Below are 23,303 nucleotides of genomic sequence, written 5' to 3' on the forward strand. Positions count from 1 at the left end.
CAGTGTTACTACTTGATGTGACTGGATTACACTGATGTAGGCTGCTTTTGACCACAAGGTATTCAGTCCATAAATGTTGACTTTTTCCCATTTCTGAAGTACACTACTTGCAGTAAGCTGCTTTTGAGCCTGTGAGAGGAGCCCGTTTCTGAGAGGAGCCTGTGTCTGGGAGGAGCCTGTGTCTGGGAGGAGCCTGTGTCTGGGAGGAGCCTGTTTGTGAGCCACCCACCTGAGGAGTGTAGTAGAGAAGCAGTTTACTGTTGAGGTCTGACAGCTCTCCATCCGCCTTGAACAGGGACACATGGTTGGGGCCTGGGAGGGAGGGAGGGTTACAAGGTTACTATATATAGTGTGTTGGGTGTGTGTACATACCTGCAGAATATAGGGCCCTAGTGTGTGTGGCCAGTGTTGGGTGTTACTGTATACAATGCTTTGTCCCTGTAAATAAAAGGACTAACTAGTAGGGAGACAGAGGTAGAAGACAACAACTGGATTCTGGCCAGTAGGCCTTAAATCATGTGGAACTGACCACCAAGTCACAGCCTTGTGTGGGTGGGAAGGGGGGTTCTTATAAAAAGCAGACCAATTACCCCTCGGGACAATAAAGTAAATCCTAATCCTACCAGCAGTGTATAAGGCCTTGGTGTGTGTGTCTATGTACCAGCAGTGTCTAAGGCCTTGGTGTGTGTGTTTATATGTACCAGCAGTGTATAGGGCCTTGGTGTGTGTGTTTATATGTACCAGCAGTGTATAAGGCCTTGGTGTGTGTGTTTATATGTACCAGCAGTGTATAGGGCCTTGGTGTGTGTGTTTATATGTACCAGCAGTGTATAAGGCCTTGGTGTGTGTGTTTATATGTACCAGCAGTGTATAGGGCCTTGGTGTGTGTGTTTATATGTACCAGCAGTGTGTAGGGCCTTGGTGTGCGCTGGCTGCAGGGCCTCATGACAGATGAAGGCGGTCCCCAGGAGCCCGTCCAGTGAGGTGGGCGTGCCCCACTCCGTGTCCTGCAGCCCGGCTGGGATGGTGTGGACGAGAGCGTCATGCAGAGGCCCGGGCCCAGGCCCCCAGCGGCCTGCCGCAAAGGAGGCTGGGAAGGACTGGGAGCGGGTGATGGGGGGGGCGTGGGCGGGGAAGGCCATCTCTGCCGGGGGGAGGGAGGGGGGAGGCAGGGTGGGCGACGTGGTGGTGGTGGTGGTGCGGTGGCCTGCTGAGCCAATGCAACAGGAGGTGAAAGGCTACAGGGGGAGGGAGGAGGGAGGGAGGGAGGGAGTAGGGAGGGAGGGAGGGAGTAGGGAGTGAATAGGGTTGGAGGGAGTAAGGAGGGAGGGAGTATGGAAGGAGGGAGTAAGGAGGGAGTGAATAGGGAGGGAGGGAGTAGGGAGGGAGGGAGTAGGGAGGGAGTGAGGGAGGGAGGGAGGGTGGAGAAAGTTAGACATAAGATAATAGTGTTTCTGTTAGTTATCTACCCAGTCAGACCCATTCTACAGCTATTTGTCATGGTTCTGAAACCAGAGGTGGGACCAAGTCACTATTATTGGAGTCACAAGCAAGTCTCAAGTCACAAGGTCTGAATGGGTCAAGACTCGAGTCAAGTCCAAGTCGTGCATTCTAAGAGCAAGTCAAGTAAAAACAAAAAATATACATGCAACAGCTTGTTCCAACTACACATTTTTGTCTATTTATTGAGGCTACCAGACTGACCTTTTCATTATTTAGTCTACAACATATCTTTATTACCCTATGTAACTGTAAAATATGGACCTTGTAGCAGTCATAAGGGCATGAAACCAGCAGAAGGCAAGGCAGGTTGACGTGCTCAGTGTGTAGATTTATTTACAGGTCTTGGTGATCCAATGGTGAAAGCGCCATATCATTCAAAAATATACAAGTAGATGTACCAACAAGAGGAAAAAAAAGCCCTCTCCACTCCTATGGTGCGTCTTCGCCACAGTAATAATTCATTTTAACAACACATTCCAAATGCAAGCTTTATAAGTAAATTATAAATGTCCAGCTATTGTTACCTACCAGAAGACCAGTAGGCCTATGCTAGTAATTGATGCCCCATTGCTGGTGAGCTTGCAAAGTCAACAGTTAATATTCTTGATCACCAAACAATTTTTGGAGCTGCATGTTTATTTATTATAATAATAATAATAATAATAATATGCCATTTAGCAGACGCTTTTATCCAAAGCGACTTACAGTTATGCGTGCATACATTTTTGTGTATGGGTGGTCCCGGGGATCGAACCCACTACCTTGGCGTTACAAGCGCCGTGCTCTACCAGCTGAGCTACAGAGGACCACATTATGGCAATCCTCTCTCTCTACAATGTGACGTTTGCGCTGCACCCGATCCTACAGCTGTACAGCCAATCAGCCATCTGTTCGCTAGCTCATACCGACTTGTGTTGATTGACAGTCTGCTGGTCCAATCAGAATGCTGAGTGTGCATTTCACTAGCCAATCTGCTGCAGTTTTTTGTTTTGCAAGGGTGATGCTGCGGCTACTGTCTCGGTCTGCCTGTAGAGTAATCCACGTAGACTGTGGCACAAAATGAGTGGCAAAACATTACAAAACCTGGCCAGATCATTTCAAGTCATCAGTCTAAAGTCAAAGTCTAATGCAGCAGTAATGGACCGAGGATGGCTAATGCAGCAGTAATGGACCCAGGATGGCTAATGCAGCAGTAATGGACCCTGGATAGCTAATGCAGCAGTAATGGACCGAGGATGGCTAATGCAGCAGTAATGGACCCAGGATGGCTAATGCAGCAGTAATGGACCCAGGATGGCTAATGCAGCAGTAATGGACCGAGGATGGCTAATGCAGCAGTAATGGACCCAGGATGGCTAATGCAGCAGTAATGGACCCAGGATGGCTAATGCAGCAGTAATGGACCGAGGATGGCTAATGCAGCAGTAATGGACCCAGGATGGCTAATGCAGCAGTAATGGACCCAGGATGGCTAATGCAGCAGTAATGGACCCTGGATAGCTAATGCAGCAGTAATGGACCCAGGATGGCTAATGCAGCAGTAATGGACCCAGGATGGCTAATGCAGCATTAATGGACCCAGGATGGCTAATGTAGCAGTAATGGACCCATCAACAGTTACCATGAACACAGAACAGTTGTAAAACATTTTTTTTTATCTAACAAGAGAGAACTGATAATCGTAAACAATTGTCTTTTAATTTTCTGTCTGTCTTTTGCACTTTGCTCTCAACCTATGTCCTATTCCAGACATATTTTGTCCTATTCCAACCATATTATGTCCTATTCCAACCATATTATGTCCTAGTCCAACCATATTTTGTCATACTCCAACCAAATTATGTCCTATTCCAACCATATTTTGCTTTCCACATTTAGTAATGTCCTTCACCCCATTGTCTCAGTCTCTCACCTCGTTGAGCGAGGGGAAGCGGAGTTGGGCTATCTTGCACTGTTCTCCATCGATGTAGATGGTGACCAGATTCTGACCGAAGGGACGGCGGCCGGGAATGTGGACTATGTCCACAGAGTGCTGTGGGGAGGAGAAGAGAGGGAGAGAGAGAGAGAGAGAGAGAGAGAGAGAGAGAGAGAGAGAGAGAGAGAGAGAGAGAGAGAGAAAAAGAGTCTTTATTCAGTATACTGCAGGTAAAATATAGTATTGTGCTTTCTCCAGAATCTAGAAACATGAGTGTGTCTTGAAGTACTAGTTAAACATCCATTATTAAACAGTCCCTGACAATTATAATTCATTAGAGTTACAACACAGCTGTGGTGAGCAGATGGCACAGCAGCTAGCTAGGTGATCACAGCTTACATCAGGGCTGTCAGTTAAGATGGGGAAACAACTCCGTATTGAGAGCCTGTGTCTCGGTCTCTGCGTGCGTCCCAAATGGAGTAGTGGCCTGAGGGAACACACTTAATGTGTTGTGAAAAGTGTTATGAAATGTAATGTCATGTAATATTTTAAATTGTATATAACTGTCTTAATGTTGCTCGACCCCAGGAAGAGTAGCTGCTGCCTTGGCAGGAACTAACGGGGATCCATAATAAACCCCAGGAAGAGTAGCTGCTGCCTTGACAGGAACTAACGGGGATCCATAATAAATACTAATTGCACCCTATTCTCTATATAGTGCACTACATTTGACCTTGTCTAGGGAATAGGGTGCAATTAGGTACCCATCTTCTGTCCCTATATCTCTGTGTGTACCTTACCCAGCAGCAGTCTGTTAGAGGCTGTTCTGGAAGGGACACAGCCATGTAGTCCTTCTTAGTGCAGACGGCCACAACCAGCACTCCCTCCAAGGTGAAGAAAGCCTCCAGACCTGTACCACTGGCTGTCAACAGGCTAAGCACCAAGGAGACAGGAAACACATCAATAACCACCCCTTGGGGATCAGTAAAGTTTACTGAATGGAATTTAATTTGATCCAACTGATGACTGGTAGCAATATTAAGTTACTCTGCCGGTCATATATTTGAATCATATTTCCTTCAACTAGGGCTGTGGCGGTCATGACATTTTGCCAGCCAGTTATTGTTATGCCAAAGCCTGCCGGTCTCACGGTAATTGACCGGTAATGAACATAATACGCCTTTGGAACATCTAATAATAAATCAATGTGATAGACACCATCAAAATAAATATATTATTTATTTTAGTCAGGTCTAAAGAAACATTATATGAAGAAAATGTATTTCAGAAGAACAGAATATGAGTTGGCCTACTGTATGTTATCTGGCTTTGCTCCATGCCATAGGCTTTAGGCTTGTTCATTTAGCTGACAAGATATGCTTATACGTCCCGTGCCATTATTTTATGATTTTATAGTAAGAAGAATATAATTGAACTAGAAAGGATATTTTTCCCATTCCGGAGCGAGTGTGTATATGGTTAGTATGTTGAGCGTAAAAGTGATCATTTGAAACAGGTCCTATACGCTAGATTTAGAGTTATTTCGCAACTTTAGTTGTGAACGATACAAACCTTAGAATGTCTTTGAAATCAAAACATATACGGGCTGCATGATGCGACTATAGGCTATTGATGATCTGAGAAAGTCGCAAAAAAAAGCTTGCGCTCTGTTACTTGCCTCAGGCTGCACAGCTGTTCTCTCGTCAAGTGATCTCATTTTCACCCATCAGACTATTCTCAATTTAATCTCGTCTTTACTAATATGTACAATTTGTTTCGATTTAGAATGGCCCATTATCAAATGGGGAGGGGCAGGGGGGAAAAATACATGTCATTGTGGTCCTCTGTAGCTCAATTGGTAGAGCATGGCGCTTGTAACGCCAGGGTAGTGGGTTCGATCCCCAGGACCACCCATACATTCAAAAAAATGTATGCACACATGACTATTATTATTATTACTATTATTATTATTATTATTATCTGTATGCACTCTAATAGTGAATGGAGGCCGAGCGCTTTCCCGCCAGTCAATTTTTCAATGATGCCTGGTAGGCTACTTCGGTTTTATAGCGGAGCTGTGTTTAATATGAGCAGCTCAGAAATAAACACTTATTTCACTCCCTGCATCAACCACTGTTTGAGGAGCATGCTCTCGCTGCGCGACAGCTGATATTCCGCCCAAACTCTGTATGCCATGGGCTCTCCAACCCTGTTCCTGCAGCTACCCAGTACTCTGTATGCCATGGGCTCTCCAACCCTGTTCCTGCAGCTACCCAATGCTTACTTTGGGAAACCAAGTGAAATCTGTTTTGGGAACATCGATGGTAACATGTTTTCGCAAACAAAACATATTTCATTAAACTGTTGACAGCCCCTCTGCACGCTCGAGAAAGGAATAAAGGAGAGAGAGGAGGAGATGAAATATCATGGTGGTGAGATATTCTGTAGCTAAAGGTAAAGGTAATGTCACCCAATTAATTATGAAAATATAAATAATCCCCCATTACTAGGCTATTCAAAATCAAATACAAATTCACTATAATTGTAGGCCAACTGTAAGCCGCCCTGCACAATCAATGAACCAACAGCATCGCCTAGGGCTCTACGTTCCCTCCCAGACTTGTGGATAGATATTTTGGAGCGTAGCATAAGGTAACCAGTTTATCCACTATGCATAATGATACAGTCCACACTCAAAAGTGATTACTCTAATTTGTTTAATTTTGGAGCATTGGCTAGACCAATTATGTACCAAAGACATCTTAAATAAGTTTTGTTTTATGTTTTTCTGCCATGTGGAATATGCGGTAAGCTATGTATTGTATAAGGCACAACCATCATTTTAATTTAGAATTTTTTTTCAGGCTTGGGTCCATAAGCGTATGCATAAGCTCTAATATGCGTGTGGGTGTTTTGAATTAATCATCACCTTAGAAAGTGCTGTCCATTTCATTGTGTTTGGCTTTGAAACAACATCCACAACGACCATGTTTTACACTGTTTCAACCTGCTGTTGAACTTCTTCCTTCAAATGGATCATCACAGTGAGGTGAGTTTTAAAAGCAGGATACTGTCACTGTTTGATGTGATTTTCGATTGCATTTGCATTGATGTCAGAGTGGTTAGAGGGACAATAGAGCCCTGAGTACCAGGCCATTAGGACCTGATGGTAGTTAGCAAGTTGGGTACTATCAAAGCATGTCCAGAGTGCATAAAAGGAGATTACCGTGATTTAACGGTCACGTGGAATATTACTGCGGTCATAATTCATGACTGCCGGTGTGGCGGTAATACAGTCCCCACAACAGTCCTACCTACCTTCAACAACATTGCCTGAAAATCAAACGGCCCATATTGAAAACCATTGTTTATTGTGGTTGTAGAATTAAAGTGCTTGAGAGACGTGGGGGGGGCTTTTGTTTGTTAATTCTCATTGGGCCAGCACCGGCTCTCTCATTGGGCCAGCACACATCAAGCAGTAGTGTGGTCTTAGGTGTGTCCCCATCTCTCCAGTCTGGTACCTGTACAGCTGTTTCCTGCGGGGGCCTTTGCCCATACCCCGGGTCGCCGCCCCTGGTGCCCCAGTAGACGAGCGTGTGCTGGGGGTGGAGAACTCTGAGGGGAATGGAGGGAAGTCCATGTTGAGACAGAGCCAGGCGTGGAAGGAAAACCCGCTGCCTGGCCAGCGCTGGACCGTGGGCACCATGATCCCCGCCAGGGGATGGGTCAGGTCAAAGTACTGAAGGGCGCTTTCCCTCCCCTCCCTGGCCGCCATCGCCGCCAGAACCCGGATGATGCGGGCGCAGTAGGGGTGTGTCCCGGTCCCCTTCCCTGCCAACACATCCTGGCCCTGGTAAGAGAGAGAATTTTATCTAAGCGTGGTCATGCCTATCTGTCTGGAGGGTGATAACTGTCTGGAGGGTGATATCTGTCTGGAGGGTGATTTCTGTCTGGAGGGTGATTTCTGTCTGGAGGGTGATTTCTGTCTAGAGGCTGATATCTGTCTGGAGGGTGATATCTGTATAGAGGCTGATATCTGTCTGGAGGGTGATATCTGTATAGAGGCTGATATCTGTCTGGAGGGTGATATCTGTATAGAGGGTGATATCTGTCAAATTCACTTATATGTGTATTAAAGTAGTCAAACGTTTAGTACTTGGTCCCATATTCATAGCACACAATGACTATATCAAGCTTGTGACTACACATTTGTTGGATGCATTTGCTGTTTGTTTTGGTTGTGTTTCAGATTATTTTGTGCCCAGTAGAAATTAATGGTAAATAATGTGTTGTGTCATTTTGGAGTCATTATTATTGTAAATAAGAATATAATATGTTTCTAAACACTTCTACATTAATGTGGATGCTACCAGGATTACGGATAATCCTGAATGAATTGTGAATAATGATGAGTGAGAAAGTTACAGACACACAAATATCATACCACCAAGACATGCTAAGCTCTCACAATTACAATAACAGGGGAGGTTAGCATTTTTGGGGGCTATGACATTTGGAGTATAAAGCCAAAATAATTTTTTTAAATGCTTCATAATTACGGAGGTCACTGTACAGTATATTAAACAAATTGAAAGCATTACAGAGCATCAATTTTAAATCAAATACCTGGTCGGGGGGTCGGAGCAGCCTCAACAGACTCTTCAGCTCAGCAGGCCTCAGACAGAGAGACCCCAGGTCCTGTAACAGCCCCAGGAGGGCGTCTGCACACTGGCGGTCCAGTCTCTGTGGCTGGGAGAGGACATGGAGCACAGCCCCCACCAGGCCAGCCTCCACGGCCACCGTACGGCAGGACAGGGAGCTCCCGCAGACCGCAGTCAGCCACTGGGCTACCAGGAGCTGCAGGTCCCTCTGGGGGGCCAGGTCAGGCAACCACTGGAGGAGGAGGAGGAGGGGCTGGTCGTTACTGATACCCAGGTGATGGGCGTGGGCGTGTTCCCCTTCCACCGCCTAGTGGAGAGAGGGAGAGGGAGGGAGGATAGGGAGAGGGGGGGAGAGAAGAGGAGGAGAGGGGAGAGAGAGTGAGAGAATGAGAGAGGCTTTTGTGGAAGTCTAAATATATCTAACCCACAGAAAGACATGAAAAGTAAATGACTAATGGCCTTCATGATAACATTATCTTCTCTCCCCTTCATGACAACATGATATTCTGTCCCCTTCATGATAACATTATCTTCTGTCCCCTTCATGACAACATGATATTCTGTCCCCTTCATGATAACATTATCTTCTGTCCCCTTCATGACAACATGATATTCTGTCCCCTTCATGACAACATGATATTCTGTCCCCTTCATGACAACATGATATTCTGTCCCCTTCATGACAACATGATATTCTGTCCCCTTCATGACAACATGATATTCTGTCCCCTTCATGACAACATGATATTCTGTCCCCTTCATGACGACATGATATTCTGTCCCCTTCATGACGACATGATATTCTGTCCCCTTCATGACGACATGATATTCTGTCCCCTTCATGACAACATGATATTCTGTCCCCTTCATGACAACATGATATTCTGTCCCCTTCATGACAACATTATCTTCTGTCCCCTTCATGACAACATGATATTCTCTCCCCTTCATGACAACATGATATTCTGTCCTCTTCATGACAACATTATCTTCTGTCCCCTTCATGACAACATGATATTCTGTCCCCTTCATGACAACATGATATTCTGTCCCCTTCATGACAACATGATATTCTGTCCCCTTCATGACAACATGATATTCTGTCCCCTTCATGACAACATGATATTCTGTCCCCTTCATGACAACATTATATTCTCTCCCCTTCATGACAACATGATATTCTGTCCCCTTCATGACAACAGTATATTCTGTCCCCTTCATGACAACATGATATTCTGTCCCCTTCATGACAACATTATCTTCTGTCCCCTTCATGACAACATGATATTCTGTCCCCTTCATGACAACATGATATTCTGTCCCCTTCATGACAACATTATATTCTGTCCCCTTCATGACAACATTATATTCTGTCCTCTTCATGACAACATGATATTCTGTCCCCTTCATGACAACATGATATTCTGTCCCCTTCATGACAACATGATATTCTGTCCCCTTCATGACAACATGATATTCTGTCCCCTTCATGACAACATGATATTCTGTCCCCTTCATGACAACATTATCTTCTCTCCCCTTCATGACAACATTATCTTCTGTCCCCTTCATGACAACATGATATTCTGTCCCCTTCATGACAACATTAACTTCTCTCCCCTTCATGACAACATGATATTCTGTCCCCTTCATGACAACATTATCTTCTCTCCCCTTCATGACAACATGATATTCTGTCCCCTTCATGACAACATGATATTCTCTCCCCTTCATGACAACATGATATTCTGTCCCCTTCATGACAACATGATATTCTGTCCCCTTCATGACAACATGATATTCTGTCCCCTTCATGACAACATGATATTCTGTCCCCTTCATGACAACATGATATTCTGTCCCCTTCATGACAACATGATATTCTCTCCCCTTCATGACAACATTATCTTCTCTCCCCTTCATGACAACATGATATTCTCTCATCTTCATGACAGCATGATGTCCCTTTACACTCTACATTAGTATCCGTTAACCAGATGAAGTGAGGGAGTGTTGTTGTACTCACCATGTTCATGAGCTCCTGCAGCAGGCGTTTAGTGGGCTGGCCCTGGCTCTTCAGCACATCAAACAGCTGGGAGTAGCCGATCCTCTCCTTGAAAACCTCCTGGAAGGAGACACAAAAACAGACAGGCTAGTAATCTACAGAGACACAGGCTGTCTCCCAAATGGCACCCTATTCGCTATATAGAGCCCTATGGGCCTTGGTCAAAAACACTGCACTATACAGGGAATAGGGTGCCATTTGGGACAGAGATAGAATTAAAAGAACTGCCTCCCTGGCAAACAGCCACACCGCCTCACAACAGACAGTAGGACAATGGGACTATCCAAACAAGAATGAAAATAGAGTCAATCATCATCAGCCTCTTTTTCTGTTCTGATAAAATGTGTGTGTGTCTGTGTGTCAGACAGAGGAAGATGATGCTAGAACTATGCTTGTGTGATGAAGAGCCTAAGACCTGAAGACTTGAGTAAGCTCCCAGAAATAATCCCTAGGTTTTAGCTGGGAGGGCTAATGGATGACTGTGGATGACTGGGGTTCAATACCCAGTAGGCCATAGCAGGTCTATAAATCCTTACCTTGGCAGAAGGGGAGTTACTCATGATGGATGTGAGGACTCCGAGGGCATGGACTGTGATGCAGTCAGAACCTTTCTCCAAAACCTACACAGTCAGGGGGACATAATAAGACATGACACCACAGAACTAACTCAAGGGGACATATTTACATGAAACACACACAGGGAAAAGACAGAAGTTACCAAAACAACTGTGTCAATTACTGACAGGTGCTGACATGCAGAACCCAACCCAACTAATACGATTGCAAAAGCCTTCTGCCAAAAAAGAATGTGACACACAAGCAAAACCCATTGTTACACAATACCTGAGTGGTGCATAGGATACACTAACTAGGGCGGCAGGTAGCTTAGTGGGTAAGAGCGTTGTGCCAGTAACCGAAAGGTCGCTGGTTCTAATCCCCGAGCAGACTAGGTGAAAAATCTGTCGATGTGCCCTTGAGCAAGGCACTTAACCCTAATTGCTCCTGTAAGTCGCTCTGGATAAGAGCGTCTGCTAAATGACCCCCCCAAAAAAAATACACCAAATCAAAGATTCCTTTACACATCTACAACCACAAGACGACGTGAAAGATACCACACCACCGGACACGCAGGAGGAGGAAGATCCCAAAAGTAGCCTCGAAACAGTGATGAGATACATGCTTGGAGAGATGACCCCACATGCACACACACACACACACACAATGTGCACAACATCTGACCTACTGATGACAGCAGGACACTCAGCCTCTATTAGTGAATATGAGGTATAAGAACAGTGAGGGAGCCTCATATCCAACCGCAGTAACAAACTGGAGGACTCAACTATCTAGCTACATACCATTAGACTATTTATATTATAAAATCAAACATAAACCAGACATATCTGGAAACCCTATGTGGACCATCTTACAGAATGTTCTGTATAGTGGCCGTTGTGGTTCTGTAAGTGAATGTCAGTTTGTTTTGGATCGTTTTTTTTGCCTTAGTGTTTTGTTTGTGGATCCCTCTGTGAGAATGAATGTATGTGGATTTTGGAGGGGGAGGGGGAAGATGTATATTGACACTGAGTTTAAACTAGACTGAGTTCTGTAGAAAAACTATAAACTAATTGTCAACCAAAAGAAGAAGAGAGAGCTACTAGTCCAGTACACAGATCACCCTCCATCTCTCTGAGCTCCTTAAACAGGAAGCGTCTTTAACAGGAAGTCTGGATAGTCAACCTCATTTTTTAATTATGCAGGTAGTGCAATTATACTACGTAGCTATAGACTATGAGGTGGGAGGGGGAGGAGAGAGCAGAAAGAGAGAGAGAGAGAGAGAGAGAGAAGAGGCTGAGTTTTCTGCTGACAGTCAGACATATTTCAACATCATCATGAAGGGAAAGTACCTGGTCCACTTCCACCTCTGTATCTGTGAGCAAACGTGTGGTGAGGTCACACACACCCTCACGCTCCGACCTACACCTGCTACTCTGATAGAGCTGCAGGACAGGACACACATAGATGGACAGACAGACACAATGTCAACTCACAGAGGACCATGTTTGGCTCTCCATTGTGGCAGCACCTGCTGTATAAAGAACACACCTGCTGTAGGAAGAACACACCTGCTGCAGGAAGAACACACCTGCTGTATGAAGAACACACCTGCTGCAGGAAGAACACACCTGCTGCAGGAAGAACACACCTGCTGCAGGAAGAACACACCTGCTGCATGAAGAACACTCCTGCTGCAGGAAGAACACACCTGCTGTATGAAGAACACACCTGCTGCAGGAAGAACACACCTGCTGCATGAAGAACACGCCTGCTGTATGAAGAACACACCTGCTGCAGGAAGAACACACCTGCTGTATGAAGAACACACCTGCTGCAGGAAGAACACACCTGCTGTATGAAGAACACACCTGCTGCATGAAGAACACACCTGCTGCAGGAAGAACACACCTGCTGCAGGAAGAACACACCTGCTGTATGAAGAACACACCTGCTGCATGAAGAACACACCTGCTGCATGAAGAACACACCTGCTGCATGAAGAACACACCTGCTGCATGAACTGAATGTCATAAGTTAGTTCTGGATATGCATGGAAACACACCTTTTATAACAACTGACATTTGACAGACAAACGGATGGATGGATAGACAGAAAGACAGACCTTGCTGTTCTGGATGAGTCGGAGGATGTGTTCGAAGCAGTTGTTGTTGAGGAAGATGGCCTGCAGCACCGGCCTGTCTGAACACTGCAAGATCTCAGGCACCGAAGCTGTTGAGGACAATACGACTCATCATCAACAACATGATCAATAACTTGTTAGTCACAATTACAACAAGAATACATACCTGGGCTTCAGAGATAAACCCTTCATATAAAAGAGATATGTCTCATGTTTTGAGCTGTAATTTGAAGGTGTTTTGTAGAGAAGGAGTAAAGACAAATGTCATCCTTTAGGTAGCCTGGGTGCCAGTCTGTTGATGCTATCATGCCAACACTGTGTCACTCATTATCATGCCATGTTTAGCTTGAGAAGGACACCAATGAAGTCAGCTCCGTATGGAACAGATATAGAAGACTTAAACAAGATTCCTGTATGTTTTACCTGGAAGTAATACATATTGCAGCAAATACACATCCAAGATGTATAGAAGATTCTTGTAATATCTGACTTATATGGGTGGGTAACATTTAGACACAGACATGCTGCATGTATTATATAAAAAACATCAGCTAAGCCTTCTGAGGTCTCACATACACATTTCAAAGCAATGTCATGCCACTGTCTGACGTCATGCCACTGTCTGACGTCATGCCACTGTCATTCTTACTGAAGAAATAAGAAAAGTATGCTGTGAGCAGGAGGAGGAGGAGAAGAGGGGGGATAGCAGAAGAAGGGGGAGGAAAGGAGTAGGAGGAAGAGAGGAGAGGGGGAGGAAAGGAGGAGGAGAGCAGAGGAGGAGGGGGAGAAAGAGGGAAATTAAAACATTTAGGAGGGGAGAAGGAGGAGGGAGAGGAGGAGGGGGAATGGCTTCGATAACAGCAGTGAATTTATTTTGTTATTAAGTGGCGATCCCTCAACAATCTCATGATAGCACATCGGTAGTAGTCAGTGACAAATATTAAAGCTAATCTGGGCTTGGTTAAAACCCTGGACGGGAGACCAAAGGCATAGCTGTAGATAGATCAACTGTCCAGTAGGAGGTGTTGCCCAGCCTTAAACAGGGAAACTCATACCTGAAAACGTATATACAAAATGGTAGTAACTGTCATGGTTTTTTATACGTATGTTTTTTATACGTATGTTGACTTATAAAAACAATGTGAAACCTATAAAAGGAAAGCATTTATTTTGTAGCGGTTACATTGTCAGAACATACACTTTTCTTATAATATTCATATATCACTCTTATAATTTATATATTTGGCCTCAAATATGTCATCCCATATCTACGTAGGAAATTCACCAATCGTACTGAATTGTTTATGTCATATAAGACATATACACAAAAGTATGTGGACACCTCTTCAAATTAGTGGATTCGGCTATTTCAGCCACACCTGCTGCTGACAGGTGTATAAAATCGAGCACACAGCCATGCAATCTCCATAGACAAATATTGGCAGTAGAATGGCCTTACTGAAGAGCTCAGTGACTTTCAACGTGGCACCGTCATAGGATGCCACCGTTCCAACAAGTCAGTTCGTCAAATTTCTGCCATGCTAGAGCTGCCCCGGTCTACTGTAAGTGCTGTTATTGTGAAGTGGAAACGTTTAGGAACAACAACGGCTCAGCCGCGAAATGGTAGGCCACATAAGCTCACACAACGGGACAGCTGAGCGCTGAAGTGCTTATTGCGTAAAAATCGTCTGTCCTCACTACCGAGTTCCAAACTGCCTCTGGAAGCAACGTCAGCACAAGAACTGTTAATCAAGAGCTTCATGGAATGGGTTTCCATGGCGGAGCAGCCGCACACTAGCCTAAGTTCACCATGTGCAATGCCAAGCGTCGGCTGGAGTGGTGTAAAGCTTGCCACCATTGGACTCTGGAGCAGTGGTAACTAGTTCTCTAGAGTGATGAATCACGCTTCACCATCTGGCAGTCCAACAGACTAATCTGGGTTTGGTGGATGCCAGGAGAACGCTACTTGCCCCAATGCATAGTGCCAACTTTAAAGTTTGGTGGAGGAGGAATAATGGTCTGGGGCTGTTTTTCATAGTTCGGGCTAGGCCCCTTAGTTCCAGTGAAGGGAAATCTTAACGCTACAGCATACAATTATATTGTAGATGTTTGTCTATGGAGATTGCATGGCTGTGTGCTTGATTTTATACACCTGTCAGCAACGAGTGTGGCTGAAATAGCCGAATCCACTAATTTGAAGGGGTGTCCACATACTGCTGTATATATAGTGCATAAGGCAAAACATACTAAATCTTACCAGTTACTTATTAGATTACTTATTAGATCACATTAGATTTTTGTACAAATAATCTTCTTCTGCCATACAAGATTCTTATTTGTTTTCCATGATTATTTTCCATATGGGCATGATGGCTCAAACATTAGTGGACCAGACTAATATTTGGGGAGTGTATTTGGGATGATGAGGCCTCTTACTCAGCATGTGACTCTGGAGGGTGATGAGGTGGTCCTCCCAGTCTTGCCCGTCCTCCTGCTCATTCCCTAACCCTGGAGGCCGGTTCCAGTTCAGGACCTGGAAGTATCAGAAACAATTGCATACCTCTATTAAACACAAACGCTGTGCCAACCACACTCCTACCCCTCCACCAAACCAACCCCTCCACCAAACCAACCTTAAAGCAATGGATAGAAAAGAGCAGACGCTTACAGCTACATATTACTACTACTACTACTACTACTACTGCTACTGCTGATTCTGCTACTACTGATTCTGCTACTACTTCTCCTATTGCTACTTCTACTACTACTACAGCTGTCCCACCAATACCAAGCTACTACTACTGCTGCTACAACTTATCCAACTACTACTACTACCACCACCACCACTACTACAGCTGCTGCTACTCATACTACTGCTACTACTACTACTACTACTACTACTACTACTGCTACTACTACTACTGCTACTGCTACTACTACTGCTACTACTACTACTACTACTACTACTGCTACTGCTACTACTACTACTACTACTACTACTACTGCTACTACTACTACTACTACTACTACTACTACTGCTGCTGCTGCTGCTGCTGCTACCTGGAAGTAGCCATCCAACACGGTCCTGATCTCCAGCAGGCGCTCTGCAGGACTACTGGAGTGGAGGATATGCACCATTGCAGTCAGGCACTGCAGGGTCAGCCGTAGCAGCCTGGGGTCTTTGGGGTCCTTGAGGTCGGAGGAGGTCCGGAGGCACCAGGCTCGGAGTACAGAGAGAAGGTCCTCCACAGACTGGGGGGTGATGGAGAGCAGGCCGTTCTTCTGGAACGCATAGATACAGTACATAGGAGTTAACACACACACAGTGCTGAAGAGAGGTACAGTAGGAGATACATAGGAGTTAACACACAGTGCTGAAGAGAGGTACAGTAGGAGATACATAGGAGTTAACACACAGTGCTGAAGAGAGGTACAGTAGGAGATACATAGGAGTTAACACACAGTGCTGAAGAGAGGTACAGTAGGAGATACATAGGAGTTAACACACAGTGCTGAAGAGAGGTACAGTAGGAGTGCTTTACCTTGCTGCCACTGATGACGGCCCCTTGGAGATGGACCAATCGGAGAGTGAGGACCTCTGGGATCTGCTGGCTGTCCTGCAGGCTGTCTGTAAACCAACGACACATTGATGGTTGGTGTTTTGACAGGCTGTCTGTGAACCAACGACACATTGATTGTTGGCGTTTTGACAGGCTGTCTGTAAACCACACATTGATGGTTGGTGTTTTGACAGGCTGTCTGTGAACCACACAATGATGGTTGGTGTTTTGACAGGCTGTCTGTGAGCCACACATTGATGGTTGGTGTTTTGACAGGCTGTCTGTGAGCCACACATTGATGGTTGGTGTTTTGACAGGCTGTCTGTGAACCACACAATGATGGTTGGTGTTTTGACAGGCTGTCTGTGAGCCACACATTGATGGTTGGTGTTTTGACAGGCTGTCTGTGAACCAACAGCCAGTATACTGTGATGTCATTAATAGATGTGGAAATCCAAGGCACACTGGGACAGCATTGAGAAACAGAAGGATGTGGGTTGAGTCCTAGTTAGGCAAGGCTATGTATCAAGACAATGGAGATCCCATAAGACTTGGTAATAGGTCCAACATCAGCTAGCAGTATTACACACCACTTGATCCCACACTCCTACAGTAGGTCCGGAGTGCCAAATAGAACCCTATTTCCTACATAGTGCATAACTTTCTGGTCAAAAACACTGCACTATATAGGGAATACGGTGCCAATTGGGATGCAGCCCAACCACTGCCCTTTCTCAATAGCATGGTGTTAACAGTCATGTTGAGCTTTCTGTAATCTACAGACTCAACTTGTCCAGACAGGTTTCCCACACGGTTTAGAGATTAGCACCGTGCTAATCAAAGGACACTATCAATAGAAGCGTTTAATAAACTAAGATCCCAGTGGTCCTCTCTAGCTCAATTGGTAGAGCATGGCGCTTGTAACACCAGGGTAGTGGGTTCGATCCCCGGGACCACCCATACGTAAAAATGTATGCACACATGACTGTAAGTCGCTTTGAATAAAAGCGTCTGCTAAATGGCATATTATATTATATTATAAGAGAACACTGCTAATTAAAAAATAACATAATTAACTTTAGATCAAGACAGAACATATCGACTGGACTCTTGCCCACTGTGTTTCTCCAAAGGGAGAAAAGTACAACTTGAGCAACCTAGAGGAAAGCTGTATATTACTGGAACAGAAAATCTAAGGAAAACAGGCTAGTATAAAGGTAGTCTGAGTAGTTCTATAGAGAGAGAGGTATATATGAATACAAGGGTGCTGAATGAAGTCTATAGTGGGACTCAGTGGAAGCTGTTTTGAAGAAGGAGTAGTCAAATTGGGACCATAGGCTGTAAGAGAGAAGTTATCCAGGATACTGTGGTGTAGGAGAGAGGTCTGGGGGAGAGAAGTTATCCAGGATACTGTGGTGTAGAGAGAGGTCTGGGGGAGAGAAGTTATCCAGGATACTGTGGTGTAGGAGGGAGGTCTGGGGGAGAGAAGTTATCCAGGATACTGTGGTGTAGGAGGGAGGTCTGGGGGAGAGAAGTTATCCAGGATACTGTGGTGTAGAGAGAGGTCTGGGGGAGAGAAGTTATCCAGGATACTGTGGTGTAGAGGGAGGTCTGGGGGAGAGAAGTTATCCAGGATACTGTGGTGTAGGAGGGAGGTCTGGGGGAGAGAAGTTATCCAGGATACTGTGGTGTAGGAGGGAGGTCTGGGGGAGAGAAGTTATCCAGGATACTGCGGTGTTGGAGGGAGGTCTGGGGGAGAGAAGTTATCCAGGATACTGTGGTGTAGGAGGGAGGTCTGGGGGAGAGAAGTTATCCAGGATACTGTGGTGTAGGAGGGAGGTCTGGGGGAGAGAAGTTATCCAGGATACTGTGGTGTAGGAGGGAGGTCTGGGTGAGAGAAGTTATCCAGGATACTGTGGTGTAGGAGGGAGGTCTGGGGGAGAGAAGTTATCCAGGATACTGTGGTGTAGGAGAGAGGTCTGGGGGAGAGAAGTTATCCAGGATACTGTGGTGTAGGAGGGAGGTCTGGGTGAGAGAAGTTATCCAGGATACTGCGGTGTAGGAGGGAGGTCTGGGTGAGAGAAGTTATCCAGGATACTGTGGTGTAGGAGGGAGGTCTGGGGGAGAGAAGTTATCCAGGATACTGCGGTGTTGGAGGGAGGTCTGGGGGAGAGAAGTTATCCAGGATACTGCAGTGTAGGAGGGAGGTCTGGGTGAGAGAAGTTATCCAGGATACTGCGGTGTAGGAGGGAGGTCTGGGTGAGAGAAGTTATCCAGGATACTGCGGTGTTGGAGGGAGGTCTGGGGGAGAGAAGTTATCCAGGATACTGCGGTGTAGGAGGGAGGTCTGGGTGAGAGAAGTTATCCAGGATACTGTGGTGTAGGAGGGAGGTCTGGGTGAGAGAAGTTATCCAGGATACTGTGGTGTAGGAGGGAGGTCTGGGGGAGAGACTAGTATGGTTTTGAGGAAATCAGAAGTTGTGACTGGTATGTGAGTTACTTATCAGTGTGTGATAAATCCACTGTGTGTGTGTGTGTGTGTGAGAGAGTGTGTGTGTGGTGCCTCACCATGGAATAGAGCAGGCAGCTCCTCTGGTAAGGGGATAGGGGAGAACTTATACTTGCTCCTCTCCACCATGCTCACCTCCTCCCTAAAACACAAACACACACACACACACACACACACACACACACACACACACACACACACACACTTACAGCAGGCCTACAGACTTGGACTGCGTACCAAATAGCATCCTATTCCCTGTGTAGTGCCCCACAGGGCTCGGGTCAAAAGTAGTGCACTGTATAGGGAATAGGCAGGGTGCCATTTGGAATGCAACCTTAAGGAGACTGGAGATAAGAGCTGGTGCAGCTTCATGTTATGTCAACAACACCAGCATCCACTCCAGATGAACATGCAGAGATAAGGCCTTGTCATTTCTAAGGATTGGGTTTATACAGTCTGCCCTCAACATGGTCCCTCACCACACACACACAAAGATACAGACATACTGACATACATTCCAACAGGCGGTCAACACCCTGCTTCAAACCATGGGTAGGGCACACTAACACCCTCTTACCCTGCCAGGCGTCTCCTCCATGTATGGTAGGGGTCAAAGAGACTCTCCAACAGCATCAGGCCATACTGAATCACTGTCTGGAGGGACGACTGATCCTCAGGCTGCTTCTTCAGCTGAAACACACACACTTATATTTACTTAACCTTGAGAGGACTTTAAGACATAAAGACATCTCAGAGCAAATAATAAACAGCTATACACTTCTACTAAATAAACATTCCTGTTTATGACACTATTCACTTCTACTAAATAAATATTCCTGTTTATGACTCTTCACTTCTACTAAATAAACATTCCTGTTTATGACACTCTTCACTTCTACTAAATAAATATACCTGTTTATGACACTATTCACTTCTACTAAATAAACATTCCTGTTTATGACACTCTTCACTTCTACTAAATAAACATTCCTGTTTATGACACTCTTCACTTCTACTAAATAAATATTCCTGTTTATGACACTATTCACTTCTACTAAATAAATATTCCTGTTTATGACACTATTCACTTCTACTAAATAAACATTCCTGTTTATGACACTCTTCACTTCTACTAAATAAACATTCCTGTTTATGACACTCTTCACTTCTACTAAATAAATATTCCTATTTATGACTCTTCACTTCTACTAAATAAACATTCCTGTTTATGACACTCTTCACAAACAATACTGACAATACACACATTCCACAACACACAGCTCAGCCACACACCCACTTCTCTATTCCCATGAAACCAGTTCTGTTTCTTCTAGGTGGAAAAATGGTCATGTGGATTTATAGGATAGTATTCTCCTCATCTCCATTGCATTCTCTGGCTCAATAGACAGCATATTATCATTCTGGTTCAATAGACAGCATATTATCATTCTGGTTCAATAGACAGTATATTATCATTCTGGCTCAATAGACAGTATATTATCATTCTGGTTCAATAGACAGCATATTATCATTCTGGTTCAATAGACAGCATATTATCATTCTGGTTCAATAGACAGGATATTATCATTCTGGCTCAATAGACGGTATATTATCATTCTGGCTCAATAGACAGTATATTATCATTCTGGCTCAATAGACAGTATATTATCTATGCATGAGTGATATAGTATAGGTTGCAGATCATCCATTATTGAAAATGTCTAATGTGTAGCTTAAGTGTGTGAGAAAGATTCATCTAGGGTGGTGTCTTACCTGAGTCAAGCAGAAGTTTAACAGTTTAATGGTCTCGAAGACATAGCCTGGGGTCTTCTCTTGGTCAATGGTTTCCATGTTCCTGAAGAACAGAGACTCACGTCATTAAATCATCACTAATCTTTCTCTGATCTCACTGATTTCTAGCATCAGCTTCTAGCTTATTTTCTCTTGTTATCTAGCATCAGCTTCTAGCTTCTTTTCTCTTGTTATCTAGCATCAGCTTCTATTCTCTTGTTATCTAGCATCAGCTTCTATTCTCTTGTTATCTAGCATTAGCTTCTAGCCTCTTTTTTCTTGTTATCTAGCATCAGCTTCTAGCTTCTTTATCTTGTTATCTAGCATCAGTCATGGGTAGAAAGGATGGGCAGAGTTATTCAACAAAGGGGTGAACTGAGGGTCATAGAACATGGCTGACTTGTACCACAGCTATAGGATTACGGTTTAACCAGGTTCTTCACTACAGACAACATTAAGGAACAACAGATACTTTAGTTTCCTCCCTCATTATGATTATAAAATCAGAGCCAGGTGTTTCATCACAACCAGGAAGAACTCTTTAGTTTCCTCCCTCATTATGATTATAAAATCAGAGCCAGGTGTTTCACCACAACCAGGAAGAACTCTTTAGTTTCCTCCCTCATTATGATTATAAAATCAGAGCCAGGTGTTTCACCACAACCAGGAAGAACTCTGCTCAGCCCTTGTTAGAACCTGGTCATTTCACATAGTCAGGGGAAAAACTCCTGACCCTTATGATGATGACTGAGGCCCCGGGGCTTTATTATAAGGCCTACCTGCAGACGATGATGAAGAACTTGATGAGCAGCAGGGGGTGTGGGGTGCTGTTGTTACTGTCGCCCCCAGAGAGGTGCAGAGTGCTGTTGTTACTGTCGCCCCCAGAGAGGTGCAGAGTGCTGTTGTTACTGTCGCCCCCAGAGAGGTGCAGGGCGCTGTTGTTACTGTCGCCCCCAGAGGTGTGCAGGGTGCTGTTGGTACTGTCGCCCCCAGAGAGGTGCAGAGTGCTGTTGTTACTGTCGCCCCCAGAGAGGTGCAGGGCGCTGTTGTTACTGTCGCCCCCAGAGAGGTGCAGGGTGCTGTTGGTACTGTCGCCCCCAGAGAGGTGCAGGGTGCTGTTGTTACTGTCGCCCCCAGAGAGGTGCAGGGCGCTGTTGTTACTGTCGCCCCCAGAGAGGTGCAGGGTGCTGTTGCTACTGTCACCCCCAGAGAGGTGCAGGGTGCTGTTGCTACTGTCACCCCCAGAGAGGTGCAGTGTGCTGTTGTTACTGTCGCCCCCAGAGAGGTGCAGGGCACTGTGCCATAGCTGGTCACTGAAGAGCACCAGTACGTCCCTGGGTACTAGGGGAACCTCCGCAATATAGTCCTCCAGCCTGGGAAAGTAGGAGGAGGGGGAGGGGGAGGAGGAGGAAGAGGGAGGAGGGAGAGGGGGAGGCAGGAGGAGGGAGAGGGGGAGGCAGGTGGAGGGGTAGGCAGGGGGAGGGGGAGGGGAGGGAGGAGGGGGGGGATTGGTAATAAGGTCAGGGTTCATCTAACTCAGTCTGACACAAACCACCTGTAGCCTACAGTACCTACAGTATCTCTCCCTCAGCAGGGATTTGGTAACATCTTGATTAATTAAAGAAACATCCTGCCTGCACACTAATAATGCTTCTATAATGTGATGTGCAGACTACAATCTGACTTTCAATGTTACTTCAAAATGTCAATGTGTGTTTCCCAAATGACACCCTGTGAAGGAGAGCCCTTTACTATGGACTAAATTACTCTTTTTTTTATTGACATTTTGAAACTGTAGATTACTCTGAAGTAATGTTATTTATTTTCTATTTCAACTCATCCATTTAATCTATAACCTGCATCTCCAAACATTTCCCGTTGTAATGCATTGTTCATTATATTGCCCAATTGGTGGGAGTGGCTAATTGGCACAGGTACCTGCAATGTGTAATCAGGGCCTGTGTTTTCTGGAAGGTGTTTCCTGACTATGTGGAAGAGCCATGTGCTTTACTTTCTACGTTTTCAGTTTTTAAAATAAATGAAGTACTTTTATAACTATTGAATTGCTCAGTTCCTCTTTTAAGCCTTTTAGATGACAAGGTATCAGACAAGGTACCCTATGTGTGACCAGAGCCCTGAATTTTCTCCTTGTTACAGATCTAGGATCTGGTCAAAAGTAGTGCACTATATAGGGAATAGATTGCAATTTTGGACGTATGAAATACATTTGAGCCAATCAGTCAACTCACCTGCGAGGCTCCAGTGACTGCACATCAACAAGCTTCTCAAAGGAAGCCACAAACGCCTCCAGCCACTGCTGCAGGCAGCCCACATCTTTCTGCAGGAGGAGAGGATGGGAAGAGAGATGGAGGATGAGTCTCCAGTCACAAGTCTGATCTGGGTTGATTGTTGATGTGATTGTGCATGTTGATGCTTCTTAAGCTTCTGTGTACAACACATTTACATTTTACATTTACATTTTAGTCATTTAGCAGACGCTCTTATCAGTTAGTGAGTGCATACATTATTTATACATACTGGGCCCCCGTGGGAATCGAACCCACAACCCTGGCGTTGCAAACGCCATGCTCTACCAACTGA

The 23,303-nt window shown here is 45.1% G+C and overlaps 1 protein-coding gene across 2 annotated transcripts in view; it reads right to left on the reverse strand.

Moving 5' to 3' along the window:
- LOC311111943 (neurobeachin-like protein 2) overlaps window positions 1-23,303 on the reverse strand; it is a 106,805-nt gene that overhangs the window by 48,611 nt on the left and 34,891 nt on the right. For both annotated transcript variants that reach the window (XM_084154877.1, XM_084154878.1), the window contains exons 2-19: window positions 22,952-23,040; window positions 21,482-22,075; window positions 20,685-20,766; window positions 19,489-19,601; window positions 18,971-19,053; window positions 16,385-16,470; window positions 15,903-16,124; window positions 15,279-15,375; window positions 12,825-12,931; window positions 12,052-12,144; window positions 10,681-10,764; window positions 10,106-10,204; window positions 8,045-8,386; window positions 6,940-7,268; window positions 4,219-4,351; window positions 3,416-3,535; window positions 902-1,238; window positions 230-312 (exon numbers count right to left, since the gene is read on the reverse strand). In XM_084154877.1, the coding sequence (XP_084011003.1) occupies window positions 230-312; window positions 902-1,238; window positions 3,416-3,535; window positions 4,219-4,351; window positions 6,940-7,268; window positions 8,045-8,386; window positions 10,106-10,204; window positions 10,681-10,764; window positions 12,052-12,144; window positions 12,825-12,931; window positions 15,279-15,375; window positions 15,903-16,124; window positions 16,385-16,470; window positions 18,971-19,053; window positions 19,489-19,601; window positions 20,685-20,766; window positions 21,482-22,075; window positions 22,952-23,040 (3,093 nt within the window). The remainder of the gene's footprint in view (window positions 1-229; window positions 313-901; window positions 1,239-3,415; window positions 3,536-4,218; window positions 4,352-6,939; window positions 7,269-8,044; window positions 8,387-10,105; window positions 10,205-10,680; window positions 10,765-12,051; window positions 12,145-12,824; window positions 12,932-15,278; window positions 15,376-15,902; window positions 16,125-16,384; window positions 16,471-18,970; window positions 19,054-19,488; window positions 19,602-20,684; window positions 20,767-21,481; window positions 22,076-22,951; window positions 23,041-23,303) is intronic.

This window comes from Coregonus lavaretus (assembly GCF_964263955.1).
Source record: "Coregonus lavaretus genome assembly, chromosome: 3".
Taxonomy (NCBI): Eukaryota; Metazoa; Chordata; class Actinopteri; order Salmoniformes; family Salmonidae; genus Coregonus; species Coregonus lavaretus.